The sequence below is a fragment of the Sebastes umbrosus genome, chromosome 1 (genome assembly GCF_015220745.1).
Source record: "Sebastes umbrosus isolate fSebUmb1 chromosome 1, fSebUmb1.pri, whole genome shotgun sequence".
Taxonomy (NCBI): Eukaryota; Metazoa; Chordata; class Actinopteri; order Perciformes; family Sebastidae; genus Sebastes; species Sebastes umbrosus.
In genome coordinates, this window is record NC_051269.1 from 29,439,201 (window position 1) to 29,457,463 (window position 18,263).

Sequence of the window (18,263 nt, forward strand, 5' to 3'; positions counted from 1 at the left end):
TAGACTACAGTAAAAAAAATCTTTGTCTGCCAATCCCCGTTCAAAATTAGTGTCATCATCACAAAAGAAAGTTGTACAGCCAAGCACAGATCAAACCCACAACACTTTTGCCCAAATCCCAAAGATGCCAAAAGCTGAAGATAAGATAATGAGAACTTTATTCATCCAGAGGGAAATTGTTTTGCAACAGTTGCCGTGCAGGAGGAAATAATGCAAATATAAGGTACAAAATTAAGGGCAAGAAAATGTCTTTAAAATTATGCACATGATATCTAGAGTTTCTCTATTTGATGTAATGATGAAAACAGTAAAAATGAGTCATGTGGAGTTTGTATTTCACTCAGTTTCAGCATCATATAGATTCAGAGAAGAGTTAAGCAGAGAGAAAATATACAGAATGTGATGCGGTCAGTGGGACATTTTAACATTAAGCAACGATATTTGAAAGCACCTATAATTCCATTGTCAACAATGCAAATTATCTTCTTTAAACATGATATAATAATTGATTGATCCACAATGTATGCTACGTTATCTCAACCATATCCTTTTTTTATTTCAATGGGGTAATTTAAAGTTCAACATGATTGTGGTCAGATCAGGTAACACAACTGAGTACTCTGTTATGTACTATATGTCTGTCACTCCTCAGTCTTATTTTACATTCAATTAATCTATCAAATTTCACTTTTCTTACTTTATTCATTAATAGATTATGACTGATTTATGAGTGGTACCATACCACCACTCTGACCACTGGCTCATGGACCTTTTATCACAGCAGATATTTTGACTTGTCATAAAAGCACGGGTATTAATAACATTAACGGTGGCTCCGTTCTGTTTGAGGTAAGTCGTGACAGTGTGACAGTGAGCCAGCGTGCACAATACCAGGAATACCCTGAAACCTAAGCAACTGAATGGAATTAAGCCATCATTATTTATTATTTATTTACACCTGTTCTTTACTGTGATATGTCAAAATACCTTCTGTGGGGAAAAGCCTATTGAATGAGGTGGTTCACGGTGGATAAACTGATTTAAGAGCCGTCAGTTTGATTGAGTTCATTCATGTGAAGGAGCCTAGTTGAACCTGCTTTACATCTTTCTACTTGTTCCATAGCATCATCATCATCATCATCACACTCTGAGTTTCTTGATAATCATCAGCGGACAAAAGCTCAGCATCAGAAGGTTGGAATGACAGTCAAAAAGTCCAGCAGCTCCTGAAGCCTTGATCTCAGACCAAAAAATGAGGCTTCCTTTCTGGCAAGAAGGTCTTAATGCTGCAGATGTTTATGTGCAGATGAGACTGTGGTGAGTATTTGATCCCATATTCGTACATACAAGCACATATAAACAACAGAACTGTTTTTGCATCTGTTCAGCAGACAGTATTTGATGCTAAGCATCAATGCAAATCCAAAAGTCCTACCTTGAATACACAAAACCTGAGCATAAAGTATATGTATTTTCATGGCGTGGACCAGGTGCTCTGGGATGTGCTCTGGATGACATTAGTGAAGGGAAAGCTAGTCTGTATTACCAACCCCTGGATTTTCTACCTTTTCTACCTGCTCTCTTTCAAGCATCACTTTTTGTCCACTCAGTGTTGCATAAAGCAATAGTTCAGCATTTTAGGAAATAAACATGTTCACTCTCTTGGTAAGAGTTAGATGAGAAGATCGATACCACACTTCTCCCGTAAAAATGTGTCGATCTTCTCATTCTCATTTCAGCACATTTCCCAAACTGTCAAACTAAATTATTCATTCAAAGTGGTTGGTGCTGCTTACACTGGCTTCTAGGAATAACAACTACCTTGCTAAAAATGGTTATTTCTTGTGTGTGATATGCAACTTAAAAGACATACTGTATTTATTTCCACCCGTTGCTGCAAAGGTAATTCAAATAGTTGTTTTTTTTCTCAAAGCAGATCAGTCTTAGTGTACAGTTGTGATGTAAGATATTCACATTTCACTTGTCATCTGGACACTTGTTATCATGTATCTGAAAGGTAGTGGTGGAAGACATACTCATATAAGCAGCAATACCATAAATACTCTGTTACAAGTAAAACTCCTGCAATCAATTATTATATTATTGGATTATAATTATTGATGCATTAATGTATACATCACTTATATGTACACTTGTAATGGAGTAGAAAAAATACAAGTATCTCAAAATTGTATTAGAGTACCGTAGAGTAAATGTACTTAGTGACTTTCCTCCACTGCTGAAAGGGTAGTGTGAGCTTCAGTACTCAGGTTTAGGTTTGGTGCGTTACATGGAGGTTGTTACTCTAATGAGTTGTTGTGTTGGTCAATCAATGTTACGTTGTGACCCTTAATATCAATGATTCACATTCCATCTGCATTTATAAACATAAAAACCTACAAATACACCAAAAGCATGGGCATGAAACTGCTGTTTTTGACTCCAATTTGTTAGCGACTCACTAGTTAATGGTTTTGATCTATTTAGTTTAGAAAAGGCAGGTAAACCTTGTCACTCAAACTATATTTGATTCTTGAAGACATTTCAGGTCAGCAGTGAAGTGATGTTTAATTGTTGCTTGATAACACTGCTTCCTTGGGTTGAGAGATGAAGCTGCCAATTTAAGACTTTTTTTAACCGGGAGAAGGAAAGAAGGGAAATGTAAACAAACAACAGCAAAAGTGTTTAATGTCTGAGAAGCTCCAGTCCTAGTCTAGTCCTATCAGTATTTGAACAATGAAGAGTTCATACTGCTACCAAACTAAATGAGCTCATGACTAGAGGGTCTTGTTTTACAATGAACCACAATCTGACCACAACAAGCAGTGAAAGAGGCAGCACACATGAACTGAAACATGATCTGTTCTGCAGCTGTAGTTTTCCTCCAGCAGATGACACTATTGGGTCAGTGATGGTTCACTGAGAGCAGGCGACTCTTTGCTCTGTGAAGAAGTACAATTTGTACATAAAGAAATCCGCTCCAGAAATATCACAACTTTTATTAAGCAGATATGAATACAGCATCTCTCCGTGGTTTGTAGTCGGGCTACATATTGATCTGATATGCCATTTTGACATACTGTGGGTTTATAGATCAAATGTGACTCACAGAAGACTTAAAATTATATAATCCATAGTAATTCATCGGAAAACTATTAAAAAATGTGTGACACTTTCTCAAGGCTTATAGCCTACAACTACACTGATTAGTGCAAATGAAATTACATTATAAAGTCCATATACATATTGTAATAACAGAGTATGCAGACCTGCTGCTACTGCATGACTTCAATCTGTTAATACAGGCTATTAAACATACATCTCTATTATTAACATAGGATGCAGCCTTATTAAAACCCACGTTTGTGCATTTCAGAGAAATAAAAGTCCAGTTATTACTTTACTGGTTTACACAGATACTTTGACGCTCAGTTCAGAGAGCCCTGCATTGTGCAAACTCTCTGGTGCAACTTCTAAATAATCAGCATCTAAACATCTGGTACATGAAGATTCTTCATCATTGAGTTTCTTGTTTAAATGCACAGTAAATATTTAGGAGATATAATGTGGAGAATTCGAGTGGACTCCATGAAGCTTTTTTTTTTATTATTATATAATGAACCATTTATAACAACGTGCGCAATGAGCCATAGTATGTCATCATCATCATCATCATCATCACCATAATAACCTAATTGGGCAATATCTCTAATGTGAGAGCTTGTTTGTGCACTGTAAAAACATTTATCCTCTCATAACAGTGCCTCGCACCCTCCCTTCGCTCTGTCCCTCTTGACTTGGTGACAGACCTAAAAGCCTTTTGTTGCAATCTTAGCCAATGGAGACGGATTACGACACCGGGCAGCTGAGATATATAAAGAGCCCCTTTTTGACCGCACTTGCACATTTTTCAGTGACACTTCTGCACATTCACACACACACACACACACACACCTCCATGGACTAAAATTGTATACTGAAGAACCCCCCAAAACAACCATTATATACTACACGTGAGCGAGGCTATGCATGCATCAGACAAGATCATTTGTTCACTTTGAACCGAGACACACTTGGAACGTACTTTTTTTTTCTTTTCTTTTGACAATTTATTGCAAAAATCTTCTGCTGCAGCTGCAAAAAAACAACAACAACAACTTCGGGGTGATCGTATTGGATTAGATGCATGTCACTGATTCCTTGCCTTTTGTAGGATAAGGCAAGCAGCGGTGCACATCCAGAGAGAGAGAGGGGATATAAAGCGAGGATAACAGAAAAGGAACAGAAACAGAAACAGAAAAAAGTTGCATAGCCTGGTGTCCACGCGTCGTCATGCCGAGGTACAACTTCTTGCTGTGCTTGATGGTGCTCATCTCCCTGGGACAGTCAGGGAGCGACGAGCCCAATCTGCTGCTGCCTCCTGCCAGCGAGACGCCCACGGATGCCGGGCTGTCTCTGCTGGACGAGGACGCCGGCTCTCACGAGTGCTCCGCCTGCGTTTGGAGGGAGCAGAGCAAAGTGCTGAGGCTGGAGACCATCAAGTCCCAGATCCTGAGCAAGCTGCGGCTGAAGCATGCGCCCAACATCAGCCGGGAGGTGGTCAATCAGCTGCTGCCCAAGGCGCCTCCTCTCCAGCAGCTCCTGGACCACCACGACTTCCAGGGAGACGCGTCGTCCCAGGACGAGTTCATGGAGGAGGATGAGTATCACGCCACCACGGAGTCTGTGATCACCATGGCCTCTGAGCGTGAGTAATATATAGTTAACAAAAACCACAACAATATTGTCTCCAAATGCGTCATGCGCGTAATTGTGGAGCAGATTGGGTCCTAGTGGCTCAGGCCTCTGCACAGTGGACATAGTGGAGTCACTGCTGGTGCTCATTCAAGTCAGTGACCTAACCTACTTTTTTTGAGATTGGGGGTCCAATCTGTGTGTGTGTGTGAAGTGTGATAATGTTAGACAAATGGGTCAGCTGCTGCATGGCCACGGCTGTCAAAATAGGGGATTACGCGTGAAGCTGATAAATCAATAATCAGCAGCATATAAAGAGCTTCGTCACTCTGAAACAAGACAGCTCCAATATGGCCCTGATGAAGTTTTTGTTTTCATGATTCAAGATTTAAGATGTTTATTGTCACGCCTGTTGTACAGGTATACAAACGTGTGAAATACTTTTTTGTGCTGGGAAGCTCCATTAAAAATAATAAATTATATTACATTTGAGATTAAAATTACATTTACATTACAATTATAAAGAGGAAATACTTAGTACAAGGGCATATTAAGAACATATATATTAAGAACATATACAGTATAAGATATATTTTGGTGTCGAGTGAATTATCTATTTAAAAGTCTGATGGCCTGGGGGGAAAAAACTGATAATGATGATGGTGGTGGTGATGATGATGATGGAGGGCTAAGTGCTGTTGGAAGCAGCAGCAGTCTAATATTTAGCTCCTCAGTCCACCTGCTGTCATGCTCAAACTTTCAGATGTATCGCATGACAGACCAGTGTGAATGTCAAGTGCATTATTAATGATAATGCAGCATTTGTCTCACTTCATCCTTTAATATCTTCTTTTTGCATAAAAGGCCCTAAATTGTGGAGTTATGATGACGTCACGATCAGGCCCCCTCTGATTATTATTATTGCCCTCCTCTAACAATTTGCTCGCCCTTTTTATAATTTCCCATAAATCCACAGATAAACCTGCAGGCAAACCCCTTGGAGACATTTTATAAAATTACTGTTGAACCCTGGCAGCTGTGCTCTATATCGGTCTTTTATAGGAGGCTCTACCGGTTTCCCTGCTGTTCATCGCAGTGAGAAAAAGTGTGTCCAAAAAGCTGCTATTGTTCCCCTCATGCAGCGGCCCCCACTCGGCCGCACTTGCCTTTTAAATGCGAAGTTTATGGGCGCAGCTCGTTTTTTTTTTTTCACCACGAGTACACAAAGACAGAGAATCACTTAGGGTCGAGGGGAGTGTGTGACCTTTTTCCTGGCGAATCGAGGGGTTCAACAACATTTACACACGTAATATATTCTGCACAAGGCGGATAAAACACACTCCAAATAATCAGTTTTTTTTCACTCCACTGACTGAACAAAGATACGCCTGTGTGCAGGAAGGAGGCTTTGGCCTCATGTGTTTTCTGACCCTATTAATTCCTCATTATAATATCTATCTGTCTATAGCTGGTATAGTATTAGGTATTTTTTCACATCTTGTAGTTTAATAACACTTTTCCTTTTTCACCTGTCCTGACAGTCCCACCTGTCTCTGTGATTACAGCAAATCAACCTTCACTTGACATAACTGCATGCTCAAATGTCATCTGAATTTTATCTCCATTATCGTTCCTATTCCACCATTCTTTATCTGAGCTTTTAACTGTTTATTTTTTTTATCTACCACTTGCAAAAAAATCTCTGTAAACCTCATAATTGTTTCATCTGAGAGTTGTTTTTTGCTCGATGCAGTTCAGTTCATCCTAATGGAGAACGGTGCTGATGTCTCACATCTCAGGTGAATTGAGGAGGCATAATGAAGCATTTGAGTTGTCATTTGTCAACCGTTTGCTTTATGTGGCAGCTATTTATAGGACACTTCCACAAAAGAATCAGCGGGTTAGTGCTTCAAGCTGTAATGCTGATCCTTGTTTTATTTATCTATCTATCTATCTATCTATCTATCTATCTATCTATCTATATATAAATATATATATATATATATTACATATAGGATGTATGTGATGCATGCTGACAATGAAGATCTTCTATAATAACTTGCAGTTATCTCTCTGATGTGCAGATCAATCCTACATTGGATTTATTTCCTCTCCTGTAAAATCAGACAAGATACACGCTGAACACACTCATCTGCTCATTACAAGTGAAATCAACAATATCCTCACAGTATATTTTTGACTCTTTTTCCGGCAAAGTGATTTGACACCTCCTCAAGCCCAGTAAAAGGGGCATTACGCATGACGCTGGCTAATTACATATTTCTACCGGCCTCATGCCAGCCAGAGGAGCTAATGACTGACATTACTGCTGTGTCTGTCATGTTACAGCACTTCCTGTTCTGTTCTGTTTGCCTCATCTCTTTACGTCAGCTGCAGTTTTTATCATCTGCTCCTTCTCCCCATCGCTCCCCCTCCCTCCATCTCCCCCCCCCACCTTCCTCCCCGTTAGCCCCCTCTCTCCTTCCTCTTCTCTTTCTCCGGTACTCATGGAAGAGTTGAGAGAATGAGTGCATCTCTTTTTTGCCTGTGGCGCCTTAGTGATCCCACGGGATTAAAAGTGCCTTTTCTGTCTCTCTGATAGAAGGAGGACTTCAAACACTATTCCCTGCGCACCTCGAACCCAATCACCCTTTTCACGGTCGTGCACACTGCCTTTGATGGGCCATGTGGGTTCACACGGTACATACTGAACTGGACCTGTGCCAGAGTTGCTTCTTAGTATTCACTCAAGGTACGTGGGTGCCGCAGTGGGGGTTGAGAGGGTCCATGCTTCCTGGTCTCTAATTACTATGAAATTTCATGGAAAAGTACAGCTATTTATATCATAGTGCGGCACTAAATCATCTCCCTCTCCATACAGTGCGTTGTGTAGGTAACCACTCCACTCGCTGTTCATGCATAAAAAAATGAGTCAGTTCGGAGCAGTTTATCAGGGTCATTTTCTAGCGCAGCATCGAGAACGATTTCTATTAACAAATCTGTTTGCGTTAACACATGAGCTGTTTGTACATGTTGATTTGTGTGTGTAATTGTGCGTGCACAAGTGTGTATTTTGGAGTTCAGTTTTGGCCGAGGTAGGGTGAGGATTTGACCCCACTAGTCTCCCATTTGTCACCTGTCCAAGACGTTTAGACCAGACCTTCCTCTCCCATCAGTGACCCTCTCCTCCGGTCTTTCTCTCTGTCTCTGTATAAATGTTTTGATGCTGCTTAACCGCACACTATTCAACTATTCCATTAAATACTCCAGTAATATTAAATACTGCAAACTAAATTATTCTACCAGAGCACATCAGGAAAACTATTCAAAGAGAAGTGCCCCCTCTGTGGACTAAGAATACTCATCACTTAATTGAGGTGATTTGTGAGAAGCTCAATGTATTCTTTATCATCTTTGCCCTTGAGTAAACTTATTTTTCTGTGCTGTGACATTTTGAGAGGTTTCGAGTCATTTTGAGATTGTCCAGTAAGAGAGAATCCAGCAGAGAGCAGCACTTGCTTACCCTCCCTCTGAGACTTTATTCCATGTTTATATTTTTTCATTACAGTGTGTCCAAAACATAGGCAATCAGTGACTATCTGCAAGGAAAAACTTTACCTTTTAAAGGAGTGAAAGCTGAGGTTTAGACATCAAGAAGATCACATTTGAAACATTTCTAATGACAACTCAGCTGTTCTTGAAACGTCTCACTTTGTTAAACTATTTTATACACACACATTTATCTTGTCCGTCATGATTGTGTGTAGGCTAACGTTAGGAAGTGCTATACTGGTATTATTATGTAATCCTCTTAAAATGAGGCACATTCAGCTCAAGTACTGCAGGCTTACACAACTCTTGAGTTGAAAAATGAACATCTACACACATGTAATGTACAAATTTCCACATGTGCACACTTGTGTAGACACATGAGGATGCTCTCTCTCTCACACACACACACACACTCACACAGTCACACACACACTCCAGAGAAAAGTTCTCCTATTGACAAAAAGGGTCACAGAGTTCACAGCTATGTGATATATTGGACGAGGAGACTATTAACCTCATCGGGTCTCTTTCTTTGGCAGCAAAGACGAACCGGTAGTAACTTGAACACTTATCCCCCACCACACACACACACACACATGCTCACACACACACTCATCCACTAACCACTCCCACACAAAAAACAAGTCTTTTATAGTGTTGACCCTATAAAAGGGTCATTTCCTGAAGGTGCAGGAACCATAAAAATTAAGAGGGAGAGCGCTAAAAGGACAGAGCAGCAGAAGCCGGACTGTCTTCAGCTCAGTGGCCAGTGTTTGCTGGAAGTTGATGACTATGTGAGGTTTTTATAGATTTATTTATTCCATGGAGGTATCAGTTTGACGATGACACCTGTTCTCCCTGTGTAGTTGCTGGCATCAGTTGAGGGAAAGATAAACTTTGGTGTTGAATTGTTTGGACACTGGGGGGCACGACCGGTTTGTTTAAAAAGAAGTAAAAACGTAAGAAAGAAAGGTCTGTAGAAATTGCACAACGTACTGTCAACTTTATGGCTAATAAAATTTCAAAGGGACCAAAGTCTATTAATACAGGGACAAAATTTCCCCAGGACCTCAGGAATCTCACTCCTTCCACCCTCCTTCCCCTATTCCCACGCTCCCGTGTACCAGTCCCTGCAGCCGGCCTTTTCTCTTGGCATTTGGGAATATGTTGCTTAGGAATTTAATGCATGCTTTACCAAAAATACAACACTGAGAAGTCGGGAGAACAGATGTTGTGACTGTATTAATGTCAGTTTAGAGGCATGGTAGTGCAAGAATATTTTTGGTCTTCTTGTAAATCTCTGCTTTTACTGCTTGTGAGCACTGGTGAGCTCCTCGTTGCTTCTTTAAAGGATTTCAAAGAGTGTGATCGAGAGTTAGGTGCATCGCGGCTCACGCTGCGGGTATGAAGAGGGCTGGGGGGGGGAGAAGGGAGGGAGTCCACAGGGAGCAACAAGCAGCCCAGTCCTATCCTAAAGGGACAGAAATCATGCAAGGGTTTTATAGGTACAATTAAAAAGACCTGAAACAGATGTTACGTTTCACTAATAAAGGAAATAATTACTTCACACCAGTAATTAAGCCCTGTGTAGGGACATGAGTGAGGAGGAGGAGGAGGAGGAGGAGTGAAAAGATAAAATGGAGATCATTGAGGGGATTATTGTTGATGGATGCGTTCAGGCTCTGTGTGGTCGTGTGTGAGGAGCTGCTGAGGATCAGTTTATGGAAGAGTCCATTAAATCTAAGAGGCGTTTAAGCAAAGGAAATGCTGTATGGGCATAATGCTTGATCCCATGAGGGAGCCACTGTGTCGGATAGAAGCACAATTAACAGTGGATTACCTCATGATTACCTACATGAAAATTTAATTAGCCTCTTTTCTGCGGCAATGGAGAGTAGCTTCTCGCTGTATTTATCACCTGTGGTTGTATTTTTTCCCGCCGTACCCACAACACCGCAGGAAGTTCATTATGGAAAATGCACAGTCGAAGAGATTTCTTTAGGGACAAGAGCCAAGTTTGATTTATATAATGTACAATACAGCTCATAAAGGGAACAACGTTCACGTTGCTTAGAGGAAACAGTGTAGAAGGAAATGCCTCTTTGAGGCAGTGTTGGTCACACTGAACTAAACATTGTCTTTAGAGAAAACTCTTGGCCGAGACTCTGACAGATTTTTCATGGCTTGAGGGATTTTTTTCAGTAACTGAGTGCGCTCAAACAGAAAGACTGTCAGGGAGAAATATGGCACTTTTTTTTTTAGCTTGGACTGTGATGAAACTATCAATATGTGTGTAATCATGTAGGGAAAGAGATTAAAGGACAATATTTTAAAAAGGCAATTCTGGCCTGCTGGTCCCTCAGTTTGAGAGTAGTGTCAGGTTGAGCTACAATACATTCATCAGTACCGATCAGTCCCCTCCTTGTCATAGTGACATACATGTTTATGATTTCTTTTGCCGGATTAGATTCATTTTTTTGCAAGAGAGCAGGGTAGAAGTTCAGAAAAGTTTATTTAACCACGGTTCATACACAAGAAGACAAAAGAAATTGGAGACGAAAGGACATTGAAAACACCAATTGAATCAGAAAAAATAAAAACACAGACAAATAGAGATGAATACAGAATGAAAGTCTGGTATGGATAATGGTCTTATGGTGGTGAGCAAACTTGTATTTAACCTGCATTGAGAGGTGAATTCCACAGTCTTATTTATTCTGGAAGTTTCTTCCAGCTACATGGAGCATAAAAACTAAGTGGTGCTTCTCCATGTTTAGTTTGGAGTGGGGACGTTTATCAGACTGCTGCTAGAGAGCATATGATGTTTGGAAAAGAGAGAATGATCACAGTTTTGTCTGTATCTGTATCATCTCATTATTGATTTGTTGAATACACAGATTGCTGAGTCTAAACGAGCATTGCCACTGGGTGAGAGAGATAAATGTGGGTGTCATCTGCATAATTAGGACAGGTGTTTTTATTATTTTGCGTGTAAAGTATCAAAAGTCATGTACATGGATTGCATGGGGCCACAATTATCACCTCAAGTCCCAGTTGTGCATTCCAGCAAACACAATTGGCTGTGTTCACGATTGGGAAGCCAGTGAGGGATCATGTTCTTGTCAATGAATGCACTAATAACAAAGATCAATCTACTAGTCCTCTGCAATGAAGAAATAACATTTTATTACAGCCAATTAATCTCAGACATAAGATATACAATATTAAACATTTTGCATATTTTTGGTGGGAAGAATAGATTTCAGGACTTGATAGTAAATTAACACATAGTTAAGGTGGTTTTGTTTGCAGTATAGTAATATGTCATATAATGACAAAACGGTACCATTTCACAACCTACAGTATCTTAAAGTGGTGAGCAAACTAGTTTTTAACCTGCTTTGAGAGGTGAACTTCATTGTCTTGTACATTTTGGAAGCTTGTTCCAGCTAAATGGAGCATAACAACTAAGTGGTGCTTCTCCATGTTTAATTTGGAGTCTAGGGACATTTATCAGACTATCACAGAGGCATATGATGTTTTGAAAAGAGAGAATAATCAAAGTTTTGTCTGCATCATCTAATCACTAATTTGTTGAATACACAGGTTGCTGAATCTAAGGGAGCATTGCCACTGGGTGAGAGAGATAAATGTGGGTGTTATCTGCATAATTAGGACAGGTGTTTTTATTATTTTGCATGTAAAGTGTCAAAAGTAATGTACAATGTCAAGAACATGGGTGGCATGGGGACAAAATTATCACCTCAATTCCCTGTAGCAGTACTTCCAGGCCAGTCGTGCCTTCCAGCAACACAATAACCGGTGTTCCTGATTTGGAAGCCAGTGAGGGATCATGTTCTTGTCAATGAATGCACTAATGACAACATTTTATTATAGACAAATAATCTCAGACATAAGATATACACCTTAAAACATTTTGCATATTTTTGGAGGGAAGAATAGATTTCAGGACTTGATTGAAAAGGTGATTTTGCTTGCAGTATAGCAAATTGTCATATAATGACAAAAAGTGACACTTCACTACCTATCTATAGGATATCATATAGATTTGGATGTTAGTGCAGAGAATGTGTCTAATGCAATGCATTGTTACAGCAGCTCAATGCCATTGTTCAACATAACAACTATTCATATGCGTTTTCCTATGAATGTCCAGGAACACGTGATGCACGTGTCAATTTCTGCTTGTTACATGCATACAGTCTTTTCAAAATAAACTTCCGTCTTCATAGGAAGCAACTTGGTTAGGTTTCGGCAACAAAACTACTTGGTTAGGTTTAGTTAAAGATCGTGGTTTGAGTTAAAATAACTCCAGAAGTTGCATAACTTAATTACGGAAGTTACGTGACAAATAAATCAATGTTGACTTCTGGTTTCACAAGGGGTACGAACGCCGGTCTCCTGGGTGAAAGTGCGGTGTTTTTAGACCCACCCGTCCACCTCGACCTTCTTCCTACATAGGGTCGATTACGTGGATTAAATACAAATTGATTTTGTGGGGTATATACGAATTATAATGCATTACTTTTTGTAAGTATAGCTATGAACTATGTATGAGAACAGCCTGCATTGTTGAATTATTTCCAATACAGATGTACTGTAATATAAATGAATGGAGCTTTTCTCAGATGACCAGTGGAGAATTGGACCTGGTTCCTGTTCTGGTTTCATTGCTGTGCATTAGTGTCAATCTGTGTTTTTCCTCATAAAATGTCACATTAACAATTAAGTTACAATTCTAAATTCTCGTTTAAATGTACAACTAGTGTAGCTGTGGATAAAGTGTGTGTGTGTGTTTTGCACAGATCATGCAAACAAATATTAGTGGCGATGTCTCACTAGAGAGAAACATGATCTCAGAGGTCAAACTTGAGTCTTTGTAACTACATCTCAGTGTTTATACAGTATGTGTTGTCGTAGGTCAGTTGTAGCAGGTGTTAATGTAGAACAGTGTCCTCATACAGCGGTTTGTATGATACGTTACGAAAAGTTATTCCTCATTTTTCATGTGTTTTCCTACGAATGTCCAGCGACACGTGACGAATGTCCAGCAACAGGTTTAGGCAACAAAACTACTTTGTTACGTTTAGGAAAAGATCGTGGTTTGGGTTAAAATAACTTCGGAAGTGCCATAACTTAAGTCTGGAAGTTACGTGACAAATAAATCAACGTTGACCTCGGGTTTCACACGGGGTACGAACACCTGTCTCCTGGGTGAATGTCTTGCTTTTCTTTCACTCTTTATACTCCCTGGTTCACAATTGCTTTTCGTAGGTATAGCTACAAACGGTGTATAATAACAGCCTGAGAAATTTGCTCCATCAAGTGAGACAACAAACACAACAACCAACAACAGAAGATCAGCAGTCATGCAGTTTAAATTATAATCCTTTCGCTGCAGGTTTTGCTGTTGCTGTCTGCAGAGATGAACAAACTAAGTTAACAACCAGTAATTTGTCTGTCTTATAGTGAATGTTGCTGTCACATGATATGAACTGAACTGCTTTAGTTTCTGTTACAGAGTAAACTTGTAGTCTTTCGTTGTTTTGTATTGTATGTTGCTGCATAGTTTGTATGTTGGGTTAGCTGTGCTTGTTTCATTGAGCAATAGTAGATAGTAAAAGACCCAAACTGTTGATAAAATCATAGCTCCTTTAGGCCGACCAGGTTTCTGTCCTGCACAGTTTGGCAGTTTTACCGTTTTGCGGATTTCCTTGGTAACAGTAGTTTACAGTACATTGACTTGATGACCAGTGCAAGTTGATAATAGGTGTACGTTTTGTCTTCGGGTTATTCCATTTAAGATGTAACATGTTAACCAGTGAAATAACTCATCAAATGATTGAAGAAATATATAGCACATAATCACCATATTCAGTGACATATGATCAGCCTGCAAATCAAGAAATGATCATTGTTACATCTGTATGGGTTTTGCCTCTCAAGTGTTTATTCTATTCCTTCCGTTTTCCATCAGTCACCTCTGAGCTACGTCCCTCCTGAAACCTTCGCCCCGGGGGGCTTCAGCCATTTCTGAAACGATAATCTCTCAAGAGGGTCACTGCCAAATTGAATGCCAGACACACTTGGGTATACTAACACACCGTCAAGTTGTAGCTCAATTCTGTGTGTGGGAATGATGCCTGTCAACTTGGTGAAGATTAAGCAGAGCCAAATAAATGTCAAATCTATACTAATAACCATGATATAAACAACATTGAAGAGAATTTCCACTTCAGAGCTTCATAATAACAAATTCAGAACTGCTACTTCTGCTTGGTATGAGTTAACAAAACTCTGCTCAGCTTCCAAATGGCAAAAATAAATGCTCATTTTAGTTTTATCCTTGTTGTCTTAGTTTAAAGACTTTCTCTGCACTTTTACAGACATGACATGAATTGGACCATAAGTGTGCATGATAGTAGAGCTGCACCAAGTAATCGATTTGTTTTAATCGGTTTGAGTCATTTTTAAATTAAAAAAAGTCAAAATTCCAGTTTCTTAAATGTGAATATTTTCTGGCTTTTTTACTCCTCTATGACAGTAAGCTGAATATATTTGAGTTGTGGACAAAACAAGACATTTGAGGACGTCATCTTGGGCTTTAAGAAACACTGATCGACAGTTTTCACCATTTTCTGACATTTTATAGACCAAACAACTAATCAATTAATGGAGAAAATAATCGACAGATTAACCGACAATGAAAATAATTGTTAGTTGCAGCCCTACAATATGGTCTTGAAATTAACTGTTAACTGTTGTCTTAAATTTTCATCTTGCAGTGGTGTTTCCTTTAAATACAGTACAAAAAATACTGAATTCATATATTCATTCATAATCTGACTGAATCCTGTCACCAGTCTAAAGCAGCAGCAGCACTAAAAACAGGGCTAGCAAATCAATCAAAAACATATTTCGGTCTGGTCTTGCCTACAAAATATGTAAAAAAAAAAAAAAAAAAAAAGTTTGGATTTAACTTTCTGAAACCGAGCAGCAGAACGTTGTCCTGTGACGTTAACGTCTTGCATGTATGTGTGGATGCACACAAACACAAGCGGTGAGACCCCAGCATGCTTCCTGCTGTCCAGCTGTCCACCTTATTGCACTTCACTGCACGCTCGCTCTTTTCATCCTCCCTCCCCGTCCTGCTGGAGATGTCCCGCGGAAGTCCCCCTCATAATACAAACACATATAACCCCACACACTAAAAACAATGAGTCTGTTTGCTGAAGACAGTCAGTTTGGAGCTTGTGTGTGTCGTGTGTTTCCGTAGTTGCATGTTTCCATGTGTGTGTGTGTTCACTGAGCTAGAACAGGGAGCATTAGGAGGTGTCTTTTGTTGCTCCTGGGGGGCTACTGTGCTCAGTCCTAATAGGAGTCTTGTGCCTGCCGTTGTCCCAGGGGAGGGCTTCTGAATGAGGGGGTCTAACTTCACACACACACCCCCCTCCTCTCCATCCCCAGCTCGAGCCAGGCCTCCCCCACCACCCTCTCCAGTCCCTTGGGACTGACCGGGAGACAAAGAGGGAGTGGGGCTGGGGTGGGATGGGATGTTTGAGGGGGTGCACTGTGGCCCCTGTCTTATTAGAAGGGTCGTGAACGTGTCACGATGATTAATATGCCGAGGTGCGTGGGGATACCCTAGAGTCACATTTATTCAACGTGAGGGCTCCCAAACACACACTCACCACAAAATGGCACATTTGCATTTCCCATTAAGAAAAGAAAATATAGATATATATGCAAATGAAACTCCTATCTAGGTTTATACCATTTTGCATTATCCATTTGGACATTAACAATAGATGACCATTTCTCTGCCCGCCTCATTTTATCTGCGGATTTTCACCTGATTGGTGCGTGTTATGCGGCACGTGTACACGTGTACATGACCGCCTTTCAAGAGTTTGGATAAAGAATGAACTCTAATGAATTTGTTTTTCAATACGAGATAGAGGTGTGAAGGTCATTTTTTAATTCAGAAGCATTTTGTATAGTTCATAAAATCCTGTCAAACTGACACAATTCACTGAAAACAAATTCATCATTTACTGTTTACTTTGCTGACAAAGAACATTAAATAGTTTTGTTATAAAAATATGAAACAGTTCTTGGTTTTCAAGTCTTCAACTAACATATTAAGCTTCTTATGTATTTGATCATATTGTGATCATTGTGATTGCAGTAAAGTAGCATGAGGTTGCTAAAGTTGATAGCATGGGGAAGCGTGAGAAGTAGCACAGAAATCTTAAAGAAGTCTTCATCAAAAAAGTAGAAACCTTTGTGAACTCTTTTTTTCTTTATGTCTTGTGGAAATCAAAGATAGATAAATATCCATTTGACTAATTCAAAGTCTACCATTTGTACCATACTGCCAGCATTAAAGCACCCTCACTGGTAACATGTGTTAACTATTCGTTATATAACTACACCTTAACGTCCCCTCTCCATCTGTTTTCAACTGGCTCAACATTACTGCATTTGATTATTAAAAGCATTTAACTTTGAAACAGGCTACGGTCATATTAAAATGGACAGATGGCATGGTGAATAAACCCTTATATACTATATGTCTCCCCCTAACATGCACGTATAGGAGGCTCTGGGCTAACTATGGGACACAGGTACCCAGGGAGCCCACCAGATGTTTGATAGGCTCACCTGCAGGCCTGCTGCGTGCCGGCAGTAAAATTCATGCGCTGCATATGCTGCAATTATACCACAGGGAAATAAGCTGCTGTAATAATGAAGTAGGCTGGGAACACGAGGAGGGAAAGCAAACAAGCCTGTTTCCTTTAGAAAAACACAGCCTCTGTCCATACTTCACTTCACTTGTTCTTTACTTTTTAAGTAAAATAAGTGTTATTACTGTATAGGGACTGTTTTCATCCTCAGACTGCCCGAGGAGAGAGGTGTCGTTGCTCCAGTAGGTGGTGCTGAATGCAAAATCAGAATTCATGTACTCACTGCAGGATTGAAATCAGAGTGCTAAAACACTGAAGTATAGCTGAGCAAATTGTTCAGGAAATTAAGCCATAAAAACAGTCCTGCAGTTGCAGTAAAATTATGAGCTCTTTAAGCAATAACATGTTATGGAGCAGCAGGAGCAACGTTAGTTCAGGCAGAGGCATTAAATGTCTTTACAAGCTAGCTTTGCTCGTTTTGCACAAGTGGAACGCTCTGCCAAGACGTGGGGTGTAATTAAGCTGCAGGCATTCATCCTCTTACTTGTGCACTTACAGGATCTATAAAGGCACAAATTGATTTCACCTATCAATGCACTCATTGTTTAACATGAGGTAGCTCATATGTTGTGCATGTGTGTTTAATAACCGGGGTCCTAACTGGATCACGGTGTATGGGCCCTGCTTCTCAGATTACTCCTTCTCAAGAAAGGGTCTCCGCTCGAGAACCAGTTCAGCTCTGCTGTGTTTGGTGGTTTGTTTTTTTCTTTTTTTTCTCCCAAGAACTCAACAAAAGCAATACAGACTGTTTGCAAAGGAGGAGCTGGTGTGTGTCGGTCCCCATCTGCAGCGATTAAAAACAACAAAAAGTAGTAATCACAAGTAAACCCTAAGCAAACTGCAGAATCATTCATTCCCAGTTTTGTGCTGATGAGCAAACACAACACCACCCACGTTAATTGCTGTGACCCCAGCAACCCACCAAAAAGGAACATTGACATATTGTTTGTCCAGCGTGAGACACTGTATAATTTACATTCGCTAATGACTGTCCCTGGAAATACAGGCTGAAGGACCACGTCTGTCCCCGGCTTGGCCCTTATTCAATGTTCGCCCTGGACTCTTCTAATGGATAGTCCATCTGTACGTCAGTGAATTCATATCCCTCAATGCATGCCCATAATTCAATTACAACACTTGTTTAGTGTAAAAAGAACAAAACAGCCTGGTGCAGTGTTCTCTCCTGGCCAATTGAGGTTTGATAAACAA

General features: G+C 40.1%; 1 protein-coding gene across 2 annotated transcripts in view; it reads left to right on the forward strand.

Moving 5' to 3' along the window:
* Positions 1–18,263, forward strand: part of gdf11 (growth differentiation factor 11) — a 37,427-nt gene that overhangs the window by 1,148 nt on the left and 18,016 nt on the right. For both annotated transcript variants that reach the window (XM_037768741.1, XM_037768748.1), the window contains exons 2-3: positions 1,124–1,317; positions 4,214–4,747. In XM_037768741.1, the coding sequence (XP_037624669.1) occupies positions 4,333–4,747 (415 nt within the window). In that variant the 5' untranslated portion in view covers positions 1,124–1,317; positions 4,214–4,332. The remainder of the gene's footprint in view (positions 1–1,123; positions 1,318–4,213; positions 4,748–18,263) is intronic.